The sequence below is a fragment of the Bombina bombina genome, chromosome 6 (assembly GCF_027579735.1).
Source record: "Bombina bombina isolate aBomBom1 chromosome 6, aBomBom1.pri, whole genome shotgun sequence".
In the NCBI taxonomy this organism is placed as follows: Eukaryota; Metazoa; Chordata; class Amphibia; order Anura; family Bombinatoridae; genus Bombina; species Bombina bombina.
Genome location: NC_069504.1, coordinates 1,051,586,882 through 1,051,604,775, shown reverse-complemented (window position 1 = coordinate 1,051,604,775; position 17,894 = coordinate 1,051,586,882). Strand labels below are relative to the sequence as shown.

The window sequence follows — 17,894 nt, the reverse complement described above, 5'->3', positions numbered from 1 at the left end:
GGGAACCACGAACAGATTTGAGTAAAACCCCTGTCCCTGTTCTAGTTTTGGAACTGGGCAAATTACTCCCATGGTATAGAGGTCTTTTACACAGCGTAAAAACGCCTCTCTTTTTGTCTGGTCTACAGACAAACGTGAAAGATGAAATTTTCCTCTTGGGAGAAATTCCTTGAATTCCAGCTGATACCCCTGGGTCACAATTACCAATGCCCAGGGATTCTGAACATCCCTTGCCCAAGCCTGAGCAAAGAGAGAAAGTCTGCCCCCTACTAAATCCGGTCCCGGATTGAGGGCTGCCCCTTTATGCTGTCTTGGTAGCAGCAGCAGGCTTCTTGGCTTGTTTACCTTTATTCCAGGCCTGGTTAGGTCTCCATACTGACTTGGATTGAGCAAAATTCCCTTCCTGCTTTGTGGCGGAAGAGGAAGCAGAGGGTCCTCCTTTAAAGTTTAGAAAGGAACGAAAATTATTTTATTTACCCCTCATCTTCACAGCCTTATCCCGAGGCAGGGAATGACCTTTACCTCCAGTAATGTCAGAAATTATTTCCTTCAATTCAGGCCTGAATAGGGTCTTACCTTTAAAAGGAATAGCTAAAAGCTTAGATTTTAATGACACATCAGCAGACCAAGATTTGAGCCATAACGCTCTACGCGCTAAAATGGCAAAACCTGCATTTTTCGCTGCTAATTTAGCCATTTGAAAAGCGGCATCGGTAATAAAAGAATTAGCTAGCTTGAGAGACATAATTCTATCCAAAATGTCATCTAATGGGGTCTCAACCTTAAGAGACTCTTCTAGAGCATCAAACCAAAAAGCTGCTGCAGAAGTAACTGGAACAATGAAAGCTTTAGGTTGTAAAAGAAAACCCTGAGGAATAAACAATTTCTTTAGAAGACCCTCTAACTTTTTATCCATAGGATCTTTGAAAGCACAACTGTCCTCAATAGGTATAGTTGTACGCTTAGCCAGGGTAGAAATAGCTCCCTCCACCTTAGGGACCGTTTGCCAAGAATCCCGAATGGTGTCAGATATGGGAAACATATTCTTAAAATTAGGAGGGGGAGAGAACGGAATACCTGGTCTATCCCATTACTTTGTAACAATGTCCGAAATTCTTTTAGGGACTGGAAAAACATCAGGTAAGTAGGCACCTCTAGATATTTGTCCATCTTACACAATTTCTCTGGTGGTATCACAAAAGGGTCAAAATCATCAAGAGTCGCTAAAACCTCCCAGAGTAACAGGCGGAGGTGTTCAAGCCTAAATTTAAAGGACATCACGTCCGAATCTGTCTGAGGCAACAAAGTCTGAAAGTTCTCCCTCAGACAGCAATTCCCCGACCCCCAAATCAGAGCACTGTGAGGGTACATAGGAAATGGCCAATAAAGCATCAGAGGGTTCAGTATTTACCTTCCTTAATAACTGACCTACTGCGTTTACCCTGTAAAACAGACAGTTTAGATAATACCTCTGTAAGGGTAGTAGACATAACTGCAGCCATATCTTGCAGAGTAAAAGAATTAGACGCACTAGAAGTACTTGGCGTCGCTTGAGTGGGCGTTAAAGGTTGTGACACTTGGGGAGAATTGGATGGCATAACCTGATTCTCTTCAGACTGAGAATCATCCTTAGACATACTTTTATCACCTAAAATATGTTCTTTGCAGTGTAAGGCCCTTTCAGTACAAGAAGGACACAATGTAAGAGGGGGTTCCACAATGGCTTCTAAACACATAGAGCATTGACTTTCCTCAATGTCAGACATGTTGAACAGGCTAGTAATAACCACAAAAGTCGTGAAACACTTTATTTATTGAAGAAAACAAATTTTTGAAAAAACAAGTACTGCGCCTTTAAGAATTAAAAAAGCGCACAATTTTTCCAATTCTGCTTAAAAATGATAACAAACGTTCAATTTTAACGTATATCTTTTCTATATTGCAGTCGGATATTGTACCACAAGCAAGGAGCAAATTAATCCTCTAAATGAGTAATGTAACACAAAACTGTTATGAAAAAAACGTAGACAACCCCCTGCACCTCGCCACAGCTCTGCTGTGGCGCCTACCTGCCCTCAGGGATCTGACAAACGTCTCAATATGACTCCGGTAGACAATCTCTCAGTTTGGGCCCAACCGAAGCTGAAGTTTGCTGCCTTCTTGACAAAAACAGAATTTATGCTTACCTGATAAATTACTTTCTCCAACGGTGTGTCCGGTCCACGGCGTCATCCTTACTTGTGGGATATTCTCCTCCCCAACAGGAAATGGCAAAGAGCCCAGCAAAGCTGGCCATATAGTCCCTCCCAGGCTCCGCCTACCCCAGTCATTCGACCGACGGACAGGAGGAAATATATATAGGAGAAACCATATGGTAACGTGGTGACTGTAGTTAGAGAAAATAATTCATCAGACCTGATTAAAAAACCAGGGCGGGCCGTGGACCGGACACACCGTTGCAGAAAGTAATTTATCAGGTAAGCATGAATTCTGTTTTCTCCAACATAGGTGTGTCCGGTCCACGGCGTCATCCTTACTTGTGGGAACCAATACCAAAGCTTTAGGACACGGATGAAGGGAGGGAGCAAATCAGGTCACCTAAACGGAAGGCACCACGGCTTGCAAAACCTTTCTCCCAAAAATAGCCTCCGAAGAAGCAAAAGTATAAAATTTGTAAAATTTGGCAAAAGAGTGCAGTGAAGACCAAGTCGCTGCCTTACATATCTGGTCAACAGGAGCCTCGTTCTTGAAGGCCCATGTGGAAGCCACAGCCCTAGTGGAGTGAGCTGTGATACTTTCAGGAGGCTGCCGTCCGGCAGTCTCAAAAGCCAATCTGAAAATGCTTTTAAGCCAAAAGGAAAGAGAGGTAGAAGTTGCTTTTTTACCTCTCCTTTTACCAGAATAAACAACAAACGAAGAAGATGTTTGTCTGAAATCTTCAGTAACCTCTAAATAGAATTTTAGAGCACGGACTACGTCCAAATTGTGTAACAAACGTTCCTTCTTTGAAACTGGATTCGGACACAAAGAAGGTACAACTATCTCCTGGTTAATATTTTTGTTGGAAACAACCTTCGGAAGAAAACCAGGCTCAGTACGCAAAACCACCTTATCTGCATGGACCAGATAGGGCGGAAAACACTGCAGAGCAGATAACTCAGAAACTCTTCTAGCAGAAGAAATTGCAACCAAAAAACAAAACTTTCCACGATAATAACTTAACATCTACGGAATGTAAGGGTTCAAACGGAACCCCTTGAAGAACTGAAAGAACTAGATTAAGACTCCAGGGAGGAGTCAAAGGTCTGTAAACAGGCTTGATTCTAACCAGAGCCTGAACAAACGCTTAAACGTCTGGCACAGCTGCCAGCCTTTTGTGAAGTAAAACAGATAAAGCAGAGATCTGTCCCTTCAGAGAACTTGCAGATAATCCTTTCTCCAAACCTTCTTGTAGAAAGGAAAGAATCTTAGGAATTTTTATCTTGTTCCATGGGAATCCTTTAGATTCACACCAACAGATATATTTTTTCCATATTTTATGGTAAATTTTTCTAGTTACAGGCTTTCTAGCCTGAATAAGAGTAGCTATTACAGAATCTGAAAACCCACGCTTTGATAGAATCAAGCGTTCAATCTCCAAGCAGTCAGTTGGAGGGAAACCAGATTCGGATGTTCGAATGGACCCTGAACAAGAAGGTCCTGTCTCAAAGGTAGCTTCCATGGTGGAGCCGATGACATAGTCACCAGGTCTGCATACCAAGTCCTGCGTGGCCACGCAGGAACTATCAAGATCACCGAAGCTCTCTCCTGATTGATCCTGGCTACCAGCCTGGGAATGAGAGGAAACGGTGGGAATACATAAGCTAGGTTGAAGATCCAAGGTGCTACTATTGTATCCACTAGAGTCGCCTTGGGATCCCTGGAGTTGGACCCGTAACAAGGGACCTTGAAGTTCTGACGAGAGGCCATCAGATCCATGTCTGGAATGCCCCATAATTGAGTTATTTGGGCAAAGATTTCCGGATGGAGTTCCCACTCCCCCGGATGCTCCTCCATCACCAGGGAACTCCTTGTTCCCCCCTGATGGTTGATATATGCAACAGTCGTCATGTTGTCTGATTGACACCTTATGAATTTGGCCTTTGCAAGTCGAGGCCAAGCCTTGAGAGCATTGAATATCGCTCTCAGTTCCAGAATGTTTATCGGGAGAAGAGATTCTTCCCGAGACCATAGACCCTGAGCTTTCAGGGGTTCCCAGACCGCGCCCCAGCCCACCAGACTGGCGTCGGTCGTGACAATGACCCACTCTGGTCTGCGGAAGCTCATTCCCTGCGACAGGTTGTCCAGGGTCAGCCACCAACGGAGTGAATCTCTGGTCCTTTGATCTACTTGGATCGTCGGAGACAAGGCTGTATAATCCCCATTCCACTGTCTGAGCATGCACCGTTGTAATGGTCTTAGATGAATTCGTGCAAAAGGAACTATGTCCATTGCCGCAACCATCAAACCTATTACTTCCATGCACTGCGCTATGGAAGGAAGAAGAACAGAATGAAGTACCTGACAAGAGCTTAGAAGTTTGATTTTCTGGCCTCTGTCAGAAAAAACTTCATTTCTAAGGAAACTATTATTGTTCCCAAGAAGGGAACTCTTGTTGACGGGGACAGAGAACTTTTTTCTATGTTCACTTTCCACCTGTGAGATCTGAGAAAGGCTAGGACAATGTCCGTATGAGCCCTTGCTTTTGACAGAGACGACACTTGAATCAGGATGTCGTCCAAGTAAGGTACTACTGCAATGCCCCTTGGTCTTAGCACCGCTAGAAGGGACCCTAGTACCTTTGTGAAAATCCTTGGAGCAGTGGCTAATCCGAATGGAAGTGCCACAAACTGGTAATGCTTGTCCAGAAAGGCGAACCTTGGGAACCGAAGATGTTCCTTGTGGATAGGAATATGTAGGTACGCATCCTTTAAATCCACCGTGGTCATGAATTGACCTTCCTGGATGGTAGGAAGGATCGTTCGAATGGTTTCCATTTTGAACGATGAAACCCTTAGAAACTTGTTTAGAATCTTGAGATCTAAAATTGGTCTGAATGTTCCCTCTTTTTTGGGAACTATGAACAGGTTGGAGTAAAACCCCATCCCTTGTCCTAATGGAACAGGATGAAACACTCCCATTCTTGACAGGTCTTCTACACAATGTAAGAATGCCTGTCTTTTAATTTGGTTCGAAGATAATTGAGACCTGTGGAACCTTCCCCTTGGGGGTAGTTCTCTGAATTCCAGGAGATAACCTTGAGAAACTATTTCTAGCGGCCAAGGATCCTGAATATCTCTTGCCCAAGCCTGAGCAAAGAGAGAAAGTCTGCCCCCCACCAGATCCGGTCCCGGATCGGGGGCCAACACTTCATGCTGTTTTGGTAGCAGTGGCAGGTTTCTTGGCCTGCTTACCCTTGTTCCAGCCTTGCATCGGTCTCCAGGCTGGCTTGGTTTGAGAAGTATTACCCTCTGACTTAGAGGGTGTAGAATTTGAGGCTGGTCCGTTTCTGCGAAAGGGAAGAAAATTTGGCTTATTTTTAGCCTTAAAAGACCTATCCTGAGGAAGGGCGTGGCCCTTTCCCCCAGTGATGTCTGAAATAATCTCTTTCAAGTCAGGGCCAAACAGTGTTTTACCCTTGAAAGGGATGTTAAGCAATTTGGTCTTGGAGGACACATCCGCTGACCAAGACTTTAGCCAAAGCGCTCTGCGCGCCACGATAGCAAACCCTGAATTATTCGCCGCTAATCTAGCTAATTGCAAAGCGGCATCTAAAATAAAAGAGTTAGCCAATTTAAGTGCTTGAACTCTGTCCATAACCTCCTCATACGAAGATTCTTTATTGAGCGACTTTTCTAGTTCTTCGAACCAGAAACACGCAGCTGTAGTGACAGGAACAATGCATGAAATTGGTTGTAGAAGGTAACCTTGCTGAACAAACATCTTTTTAAGCAAACCCTCTAACTTTTTATCCATAGGATCTTGAAAGCACAACTATCTTCTATAGGAATAGTAGTGCGTTTGTTTAGAGTAGAAACCGCCCCCTCGACCTTGGGGACTGTCTGCCATAAGTCCTTTCAGGGGTCGACTATAGGAAATAATTTCTTAAATATAGGGGGAGGAACAAAAGGTATGCCGGGCCTTTCCCACTCCTTATTTACTATGTCCGCCACCCGCTTGGGTATAGGAAAAGCATCAGGGGACACCGGAACCTCTAGGAACTTGTCCATCTTACATAATTTCTTTGGAATGACCAAATTGTCACAATCATCCAGAGTAGATAATACCTCCTTAAGTAGTGCGTGGAGATGTTCTAATTTAAATTTAAATGTTACAACATCAGGTTCAGCTTGTTGAGAAATTTTCCCTGAATCTGAAATTTCTCCCTCAGACAAAACCTCCCTCCTGGCCCCTTCAGATTGGTGTGAGGGCATGTCAGAACAGTTATCATCAGCGTCCTCTTGCTCTTCAGTGTGTAAAACAGAGCAATCGCGCTATCTCTGATAAGTAGGCATTTTGGATGAAATGTTTGCAATAGAATTATCCATTACAGCCGTTAATTGTTGCATGGTAATAAGTATTGGCGCACTAGATGTACTAGGGGCCTCTTGTGTGGGCAAAACTGGTGTAGACACAGAAGGGGATGATGCAGTACCATGCTTACTCCCCTCATTTGAGGAATCATCATGGGCAATATCATTATCTATGGCATTATTGTCCCTACTTTGTTTGGACACTATGACACAATTATCACATATATTTAAATGGGGAGAAACCTTGGCTTTCATACATATAGAACATTGTTATCTGATGGTTCAGACATGTTAAACAGGCTTAAACTTGTCAACAAAGCACAAAAAACGTTTTACAATAAAACCGTTACTGTCACTTTAAATTTTAAACTGAACACACTTTATTACTGAATATGTGAAAAAGTATGAAGGAATTGTTCAAAATTCACCAAAATTTCACCACAGTATCTTAAAGCCTTAAAAGTATTGCACACCAAATTTGAAAGCTTTAACCCTTAAAATAACGGAACCGGAGCCGTTTTTACATTTAACCCCTATACAATCCCAGGTATCTGCTTTGCTGAGACCCAACCAAGCCCAGAGGGGAATACGATACCAAATGATGCCTTCTATAAGCTTTTTCAGTGGTTCTTAGCTCCTCACACATGCTTCTGCATGCCATGCTTTCCAAAAACAACTGCGCATTAGTGGCGCGAAAATGAGGCTCTGCCTATGACTAGAAAAGGCCCCCAGTGAAAAAGGTGTCCAATACAGTGCTTGCCGTTTTTTTAAAACAATCCCCAAGATTATAATAACTATTAATAGTTATAATCTGCCAAATATGCTTAGTAAAGTAATCGTTTTAGCCCAGAAAAATGTCTACCAGTTTTTTAAGCCCTAATGAAGCCCTTTATTCTTATACTAAACTAAGAAAATGGCTTACCGGTTCCCATAGGGAAAATGACAGCTTCCAGCATTACCAAGTCTTGTTAGAAATGTGTCATACCTCAAGCAGCAAAAGTCTGCTCACTGTTTCCCCCAACTGAAGTTAATTCATCTCAACAGTCCTGTGTGGAAACAGCCATCGATTTTAGTAACGGTTGCTAAAATCATTTTCCTCTTACAAACAGAAATCTTCATCTCTTTTCTGTTTCAGAGTAAATAGTACATACCAGCACTATTTTAAAATAACAAACTCTTGATTGAAGAATAAAACTACATTTAACACCAAAAAAACTCTTAGCCATCTCCGTGGAGATGTTGCCTGTGCAACGGCAAAGAGAATGACTGGGGTAGGCGGAGCCTGGGAGGGACTATATGGCCAGCTTTGCTGGGCTCTTTGCCATTTCCTGTTGGGGAGGAGAATATCCCACAAGTAAGGATGACGCCGTGGACCGGACACACCTATGTTGGAGAAATCAACTGCGCATCTGAGGCGCGAAAATTAGGCCCGCCCATTATATGAGATGTACTCTCAGCCTAAACAACCGCATGTAAAGCGGTATAGAACTAGCCATGTGGATAAGCATTCCTAAATTGTATGATTATAGCCATGTGAACCCCCAGCACAATGTTCAAACACCAGTTATATTGAACCGTTTTGCAATACAAACCGTTATGCTGCCCCAGTGTCTAAACCATGCTGCCATAATTGCTTGCTGCATTTAGCCCTGATAAAAATTAAATACACAGGATTTCAGTAATACCCCTTCTTTTGTCTATAGGTTTACTGCTTACCCCTTCCCTCTTTGGGAACTATGTCAGCCGGTTCTGAAATATCACAGTCTCTCCAGAAATAAATGACTGAACATACCTCAATGCTTGTAGCATGAAAACGTTCCCCACACTGAAGATTCTCTAGTACTCCTCAGTCATTCTGTGGGAACCCACATGGATCTTAGTGACATCTGCTTAGATCATTAACCTCCAGGCAGAAATCTTCTTCTATATGCTGCCTGAGGAAAATAGTACTCACCGGTACCATTTAAAATAAAAAATTCTTAATTCTTTACCTCTTCCTATTACTAGAATAAACAAAGAGAATGAATGGGGGTGGAAAGAAGGGAGGAGCTATATATACAGCTCTGCTGTGGTGCTCTTTGCCACTTCCTGTTAGCAGGAGGATAATATCCCACAAGTAAGGATGAATCCATGGACACGTCGTATCTTGTAGAAGAAACATGTTTTTGCTTTGAAAACACAGTTGTGTCTAGATTGTCTTATTGTTTACTGCCCCTTTAATAGTGCATAATGAGAAATAGTCCAAACTGAAAAATAATCTGTCCCTTACACCCCATTTTAATCAAAGCAACAGTTACAATGCACATACCAAAAATTCTTATAAAAGGTCAGAATTTGCTAAAAAATTTACATAAATAAGTGACATCTCAAGCAACATTCACAGGCCAATATCTGATTACATTTTTTTTGTGGAGTCAGACTGAGGTAGGCAAACTAAACAACCAATCAAAATCAATGAACACTGACACAGGGAAATAAGATTTATGTTAAAAGGAACCAAACCTAGGAAATGTAATAGAACACATTAAATCAACTAATAAATCAATATGTGGCGCATAGTCTACCGCAGACAGACGTAAAAAAAGCTTTTGAATGCATAGTAAAGTAAAAATTAAACTTTCATACAATTAAAAAAAAAACACTTTAGAAATTTACAAAAAACACACAACTATCATCAAATTTAAATTTGCTTTGTTATATTTTTTTTATCCTTCGATGAAAAATAAACCTAGGTAGGCTCAGGAAAATGCATGTGTATCTTTAGCACTCTATGGGAACAGAGTTTGCAACAGTGTATAACATTATTGCAAACACTGTTGCCATAGAGTGCTGGTATAGGCATAGAAACCAACTTATTATTTACTCTTAAAAGGTTACAAAGACTATGAAGCAAATTAAGAGAAATAAATTGGAAAGTTGTTCTTGTTTAATTGCATGCTCTATCCGAATCATTAAAGTGACAGTATACATTAATTTTCATCTAACTGCATGTAATAGACACCACTAAAAAGAATAATATGCACAGATACTGATGTAAAAATCCAGTATAAAACCTTTTAAAAACTTACTTAAAAGCTCCCAATTTCGCACTGTTGATAAGATTAACCTGGGACACCCACTGAAAGGGGCTGATAGCAGAACCTCACCCCCTCTCCCCATGCATATGAAAAGACCCATTATACAAACAGAAGCAATCTGAAGTCTGTATACATCAGTATACATGTAAAACTTTGGGGCTTTGTTTGGAGTCTAAAAATCAACACAATGTTATTTAAAAATAAGCAAAACTATACCCTTTTACAAAACCACACACATATATAAATAGATCATCTACAAAACATTTATGCAAAGAAAAATCTAGTGTACAATGTCCCTTTAAAGTTTAATTTTGACTTTACTGTTTATTTGAATGAATGAATGGTGAAGAAATAATACATGAAACATACTTCAATTCTGTAACACTTGTACCTTAAATCTGCTTTGTATAATAAAAGATAAGGTTCACCTAATGTGAATATGTGAGATCATACTTGCCCAGAACAGAAATTAAGTGCATCTCAGGACAAAGACTTCCTGTCACTGGTTCCTTATGCAAAACCTACATACCATCTCTGTGCCCTACAGACTCACTATCAGCCCTATCCTCGCGATCCTGCAAAGAACAATCCTCTAATAAACCGGTTAAAGGCTGATGCTAGAAGGGGCAATTCCTATTCTAATATTAGACTAGAAAGAAGGGCCAAATAAAAATCCAGTGGATGGCTGCATTGTGGCCTCCATACTTTAAGTCTGCCCTAAAATAAAGTCCTCACTGATTGGTCTACACTCACTTTCCTGATTGGTTATCATCTGCAAGTGTTACTAAACAGTATATTGCAACGGATAGACTTAGTCATTTTCCTATAATTAATATTGATTAGACTTTTAGCTTTTTTCTCTGACTTGCAAACCATTATAACAAATGTAAACGTACATATAAATATATACACATCATATATAAATATAAAAACAAGCGAGACCCAGTACAGTGCTGCAATGCATCAAACTACATAAACCCCCCTCCTCCTCATCCTTCCATCTCAGGTCAGTGGCTAAGTGCAGCTGGCAGGGATGCGGAAAGGGGCAGCTGGTACCATTTCGGCTCTCTCTTTTGGCTGCCAGTGTGGGTGATAATTAGCAGTCGCTTGTTTACACGAGGCACCGCTCCCTTCCACCTGGCACACTGCAGCCATCTAAAAACACAGCAAGCTCTGTCGCTAGCTCCCTGGGCGAGGTCACATCAACAGGAGAAGGGCAGGGAGGCCAAAAACCACAAAGCTAATCACAGGGCGAAGGAGGTCACCAGATCCTCCCTGACACAGGAAGACAGAGAAACCAAAGCCTATAGAAATTCACACAGCCAAGTAGCAGTAAGCACAAACAAACCAGGAAAGGAGTCTAAACAAGTGAATATGCACAACAGACAATCATACAGAAACACAAATAGCACTATAGTTAACTAGTCAGGGTTAAAAGGTACTAAACCAAAGAGAAAAAGTTACTAGCCCAAAGAGAAAAAGTTATTAGCCCAAACAGAAAAAGTTATTAGCCCAAAGAGAAAAGGTTATTAGCCCAAAGAAAAAAGTTATTAGCCCAAAGAGAAAAAGTTATTAGCCCAAAGAAAAAAAGTTACTAGTCCACTAGGAAAAAGTCAATTTTTTTTATTCTTTCTTTGAAAGAAATGAATTACTTGTCCAAGACTAGTGGAAATTTCACTCCTATATATGTTATGAGAAGCCATACATTTGTAGTATTACACACACACACATATATATATATATATACACACACAACAGGACAACTTAGAATTTTTTTTACTTTTTCCTATAATTAACATTGAGTGGACATGTAACTTTTCTCTCTGGGCTAGTAGCTTTTAACCCCTGAGTAGTAAATTTACTAGTGTATATATATGTATATATATGTATATATATATATATATATATATATATATATATATATATATATATATATATATATATATATATATATATATATATATATATATATATATATATACACATATACACACACACACACACAATGACGTGATCAGCCAACCAAGAATATATAAACACATACTGAGGAATGAAGAGCAAATAACACACATGCACATTAAAAAAGGAATGAACAGCAAAGATCATGCATGCAAACACAAAGTGATTAGCAGTACTTGCATACAGAATTGAAAGAGTGTAACTAAGCATGCACTTGTATAGACACACATGGGTGAGCTAACAGCAAAGTCATGTGTGTAGAATGTAAAGTGAGTCTTTGTGTACACATAAATGACTAAATGGGACACAAAGTCTAGCTTTTCTTTATATTTCAGTTCTCTGCAAGTTAGGACTATTTACAGCTTTATACTGCAGCACATCCTTTCTTAGGGTAACAGATAAACAGGTAGATTTAAACACTGAACCTTAGAAGGATCATGTACAGTATACAAAACAGACACAACAGACACGTGGGCTCATGCAGCCACAACTTACTGCTTTGCCAGTGTGTGGTAAGCCATCAGTTTGCTGAGAAAAGAAGAGAGAGCAGACAAACCAAAATCAGAGATGAAAGGGGAAAAAAAGACAAAGAAAAAACAAAACAAACTATTATAGTAAAAAAAAAAGTAAACGGAAATGTTACACAACCTGCATGACAGTCATTGCAGAGTAAAACAGCACTTAATGGGATAGTCTAGTCAAAATTAAACTTTCATGATTCAGAGCAGCAATTTTAAGCAACTTTCTAATTTACTCCTATTATTAATTTTTCCTCGTTCTTTTGGTATCTTTATTTGAATGTAAGCTTAGAAGCCTGACCACTTTTGGTTCAGCACCTGGGTAGCGCTTGCTGATGGGTGGCTACATTTAGACACCAATCAGAAAATGCTACCTAGGTGCCAAACCAAAAATGGGTCGGCTCCTATGCTTACATTCTTCCTTTTTCAAATAAAAATACCAAGAGAACGAAGAAAAATTGATAATGGGAGTAAATTAGAAAGTTGCTTAAAATTGCATGCTCTATCTGAATCATGAAAATTTAATTTTGACTTGACTATTCCTTAAAAACAAAGTATGAGGAGACATAATTTAGAGTAAAAACTTTTTTTTCTGAAATAATTTCTATAGACAAGTAACATAAATAATTTCAGATAGGTTGCATGAACCTATGTGTGCGCTATTAGTGCTCCGGTGAAGCTGTGACACAGCCAGTCGTACCGTTACGCAGTAACCTTACCTTCCTTAGCTGACTCTCCAGCTTCAGACACTCTTCCTTTCTTTGTTCTAATGCAATCTCCAACGTTTTAAGTCGGGAGTCCTTCTTCAGGCCCGATGAAGCTAGGGTTGAGGCATGTTCCTTAAGATCCAGTAGTGAGGACTGCAGGATGAGAGGATATTATAGTTACTACATTAATCAGAAAACCACAGAAAAAGTGTCAAGATCAACTCCTCAGTACATTCATAATCACACATTAAGAGGAAAATTTAAGAGACGAGAAAAAAGAAAACACAATAAAGGCCGAATAAACTACAGATCCAATATACAAAGAGACATTTGGGTAGAATAATCAGTTATCAATGGAACTGGGGTTCGGCACAAATGTGCTGTATGTTTTTACAAAGATGTTAAATTAAAGGGATAGTAAAGTCAAAATTACTGTACTTTTAAACAACTTTCTAATTTACTTTTATCATCAGTTTTGCTTTGAACTCTTGGTATTCTTAGTTGAAAGCTAAACCTAGGTAGGCTCATGTGCTAATTTCGAAATCCTTGAAGGCCGCCATTTATCTGAATGTATATGACAGTTTTTTCACAGCTAGAGGGCGTTAGTTTGTGTGTTTCATATAAATAACATTGTGCTCATGTTAAGAGTCAGCACTAATTGCCTGAAATGCAAGTCTGTCAAAAGACTGAGATAAGGAGGCAGTCTGCAGAAGTTTAGATACACGGTAATCACAGAGGTAAAAAGTGTATTAATATAACTGTGTTGGTTATGTAAAACTGGGGAATGGTTAATAAAGGGATTATCTATGTTTTAAAGCCCTTAAGAACCAAGGACGTCCAGGTACATCCTACAAAAAATGTCACTTAAGGACCAAGGACGTACCCTGTACGTCCTCAGGGTTTTCAAGCATGCTTCCAGCTGCTTTCATGCTATTGCAGTGATGCCTCGATATTGAGGCATCCTGTAATAAAAAAATTTAAGAATCCGATGCATAGAAAGCAACTCTGTGGCCCTCTCTGCATCGGCCAGCGATGTTGCCGATCGTTGGTGGGTGGGAGCCATAGCAGGGAGGTGGGTGGGCGGCCCATCGCTGGTGCTAGATCCAGTTCCTGAGTGTCCTGGATCGCGCAGGGAGCGGGAGCGCCCGCATGGACATTAACGTTATGTCCGTTGTGCAAGTGCAAGGAGGGAGAGAGAAAGGGAGGGGGAAATAAAATGTTTGTAAAGGGATCAGGGAGGGGGTAGTGTATTGAGGGAGGGCAGCTACACTATAGAAAATGGGGTGTTTAGTTTATTTTAGAAAAAAAGGCAATTTTTTTAGTAAACTAGGTACTGGTAGACAGCTGCCAGTACCTAAGATGGCGGCCATTAGGTCGAGGGGGGAGGCTGAGAGAGCTGTTTGGGGGGCATCAGGGAGGTTGGGGGGGGGCAAATGGGGGATCCTACACACATAAAATATAAATAAATAAATATAAATATATAAACTTAAAAAAGATGGCGGTGACAATTGTGGGGTGGAGGAGGGAAGGGAGATGTTTGAGGGGGGTCAGGGGGGAGGCTGATCTCTACACTAAAGCTAAAATTAACCCTACAAGCTACCTAAATAAACCCTTCACTGCTGGGCATAATATACGTGTGCGGTGCGCAGCGGCACTTAGCGGCCTTCTAATTACCAAAAAGCAATGCCAAAGCCATATATGTCTGCTATTTCTAAACAAAGGGGATCCCAGAGAAGCATTTACAACCATTTGTGCCATGATTGCACAAGCTGTTTGTAAATAATTTCAGTGAGAAACCGAAAGTTTGTGAAAAAGTGAACAATTTTTTTTATTTGATCGCATTTGGTGGTGAAATGGTGGCATGAAATATACCAAAATGGGCCTAGATCAATACTTTGGGTTGTCTACTAAAAAAATAAAATAAAAAAAATATATATACATACAGGGAGTGCAGAATTATTAGGCAAATGAGTATTTTGACCACATCATCCTCTTTATGCATGTTGTCTTACTCCAAGCTGTATAGGCTCGAAAGCCTACTACCAATTAAGCATATTAGGTGATGTGCATCTCTGTAATGAGAAGGGGTGTGGTCTAATGATATCAACACCCTATATCAGGTTTGCATAATTATTAGGCAACTTCCTTTCCTTTGGCAAAATGGGTCAAAAGAAGGACTTGACAGGCTCAGAAAAGTAAAAAATAGTGAGATATCTTGCAGAGGGATGCAGCACTCTTAAAATTGCAAAGCTTCTGAAGCGTGATCATCGAACAATCAAGCGTTTCATTCAAAATAGTCAACAGGGTCGCAAGAAGCGTGTGGAAAAACCAAGGCGCAAAATAACTGCCCATGAACTGAGAAAAGTCAAGCGTGCAGCTGCCAAGATGCCACTTGCCACCAGTTTGGCCATATTTCAGAGCTGCAACATCACTGGAGTGCCCAAAAGCACAAGGTGTGCAATACTCAGAGACATGGCCAAGGTAAGAAAGGCTGAAAGACGACCACCACTGAACAAGACACACAAGCTGAAACGTCAAGACTGGGCCAAGAAATATCTCAAGACTGATTTTTCTAAGGTTTTATGGACTGATGAAATGAGAGTGAGTCTTGATGGGCCAGATGGATGGGCCCGTGGCTGGATTGGTAAAGGGCAGAGAGCTCCAGTCCGACTGAGACGTCAGCAAGGTGGAGGTGGAGTACTGGTTTGGGCTGGTATCATCAAAGATGAGCTTGTGGGGCCTTTTCGGGTTGAGGATGGAGTCAAGCTCAACTCCCAGTCCTACTGCCAGTTTCTGGAAGACACCTTCTTCAAGCAGTGGTACAGGAAGAAGTCTGCATCCTTCAAGAAAAACATGATTTTCATGCAGGACAATGCTCCATCACACGCGTCCAATTACTCCACAGCGTGGCTGGCAAGAAAGGGTATAAAAGAAGAAAATCTAATGACATGGCCTCCTTGTTCACCTGATCTGAACCCCATTGAGAACTGTGGTCCATCATCAAATGTGAGATTTACAAGGAGGGAAAACAGTACACCTCTCTGAACAGTGTCTGGGAGGCTGTGGTTGCTGCTGCACGCAATGTTGATGGTGAACAGATCAAAACACTGACAGAATCCATGGATGGCAGGCTTTTGAGTGTCCTTGCAAAGAAAGGTGGCTATATTGGTCACTGATTTGTTTTTGTTTTGTTTTTGAATGTCAGAAACGTATATTTGTGAATGTTGAGATGTTATATTGGTTTCACTGGTAAAAATAAATAATTGAAATGGGTATATATTTGTTTTTTGTTAAGTTGCCTAATAATTATGCACAGTAATAGTCACCTGCACACACAGATATCCCCCTAAAATAGCTATAACTAAAAACAAACTAAAAACTACTTCCAAAACTATTCAGCTTTGATATTAATGAGTTTTTTGGGTTCATTGAGAACATGGTTGTTGTTCAATAATAAAATTAATCCTCAAAAATACAACTTGCCTAATAATTCTGCACTCCCTATATATATATATATATATATACACACATGTGAAGGGTTAATCAGGGATTCCTGACAGATATCAGTGTTCCAATGTAACTATCGCTAATTTTGAAAAAAAAAAATGCTTTGAAAATAGCAAAGTGCTACTTGTATTTATTGCCCAATAACTTGCAAAAAAAAAAGCAAAGAACATGTAAACATTGGGTATTTCTATACTCAGGACAAAATTTTAAAACTATTTAGCATGGGTGTTTTTTGGTGGTTGTAGATGTGTAACAGATCTTCGGGGTCAAAGTTAGAAAAAGTGTTTTTTTTCAATTTTTTCATCATATTTTATAATTTTTTTTTATAGTAAATTATATGATAGGATGAAAATAATGGTATCTTTAGAAAGTCCATTTAATGGCGAGAAAAATTGTATATAATATGTGTGGGTACAGTAAATTAGTAGAGGAAAATTACAGCTAAACACAAACACCGCAGAAATGTAAAAATAGCACTGGTCCCAAACGGTTTACAAATGGAAAAGTGGTCTGGTCACTAAGGGGTTAAAGGGACACTGAACCCAAATTTTTTCTTTCGTGATTCAGATAGAGCAGCAAATTTTAAGCAACTTTCTAATTTACTCCTTTGATCAATTTTTCTTCATTCTCTTGCTATCTTTATTTGAAAAAGAAGGCATCTAAGCTAAGGAGCCAGACAATTTTTGGTTCAATTCCTGGAGAGCACTTGTTTATTGGTGGGTGAATTTATCCACCAATCATCAAGAACATCCCAAAATGGGCCGCCATCTAAACTTCAAATAAAGATACCAAGAGAATTAAGAACATTTGATAATAGAAGTAAATTAGAAAGTTGCTTAAAATTGTTGCTCTATCTGAATCACAAAAGAAAAAAATTTGGGTTTAGTGTCCCTTTAAACAACAATATTTTTGATGTTTACTATCCCTTTAATTGTGTCTTGTTTTTAGACATTTAGATCTGCCAAGTGAGTGACAAAATCTTGACACCACATGCACAATTTTTTTTTGCTGGAGAGCTCAAATTTTAATAAATAATAAACTAAAGTGATATTTTTACACATACATAAACATACACACAGGGGTGGAAAAAACACAATTTATGTAAAAACTTACCTGATAAATTCATTTCTTTCATAATGGCAAGAGTCCATCAGCTAGTGACGTATGGGATATACAATCCTACAAGGAGGGGGCAAAGTTTCCCAAACCTCAAAATGCCTATAAATACACCTCCCACCAGACACATACTTCAGTTTAACATATAGCCAAGTAGTAAGGTGTAAAAAAGCTTACAAAAAAGAGGAATTGGAAAATAATATTGTGATTTTATACAAAAAAATATAACCACCAAAAACAGGATGGGCCTCATGGACTCTTGTCATTATGAAAGAAATGAATTTATCAGGTACGTTCTTACATAAATTATGTTTTCTTTCATGTAAATGGCAAGAGTCCATGAGCTAGTGACGTATGAGATAAAATACCCAACATGTGGAAGTCCACAGAAGAGTCACTAGAGAGGAAGGGATAAAATAAAAACAGCTATTTCCGCTG

At 39.9% G+C, this 17,894-nt stretch overlaps 1 protein-coding gene across 4 annotated transcripts in view; it reads right to left on the bottom strand.

Annotated features, from left to right (window-relative positions):
- Positions 1 to 17,894, bottom strand: part of ERC1 (ELKS/RAB6-interacting/CAST family member 1) — an 871,748-nt gene that overhangs the window by 502,097 nt on the left and 351,757 nt on the right. For 2 of the 4 annotated variants that reach the window (XM_053718843.1, XM_053718845.1), the window contains 2 exons: positions 12,846 to 12,986; positions 12,104 to 12,136 (listed from right to left, as the gene is read on the bottom strand). In XM_053718843.1, coding sequence (XP_053574818.1) covers positions 12,104 to 12,136; positions 12,846 to 12,986 — 174 coding nt within the window. The remainder of the gene's footprint in view (positions 1 to 12,103; positions 12,137 to 12,845; positions 12,987 to 17,894) is intronic. The other 2 variants (XM_053718844.1, XM_053718846.1) reach the window with 1 other exon arrangement.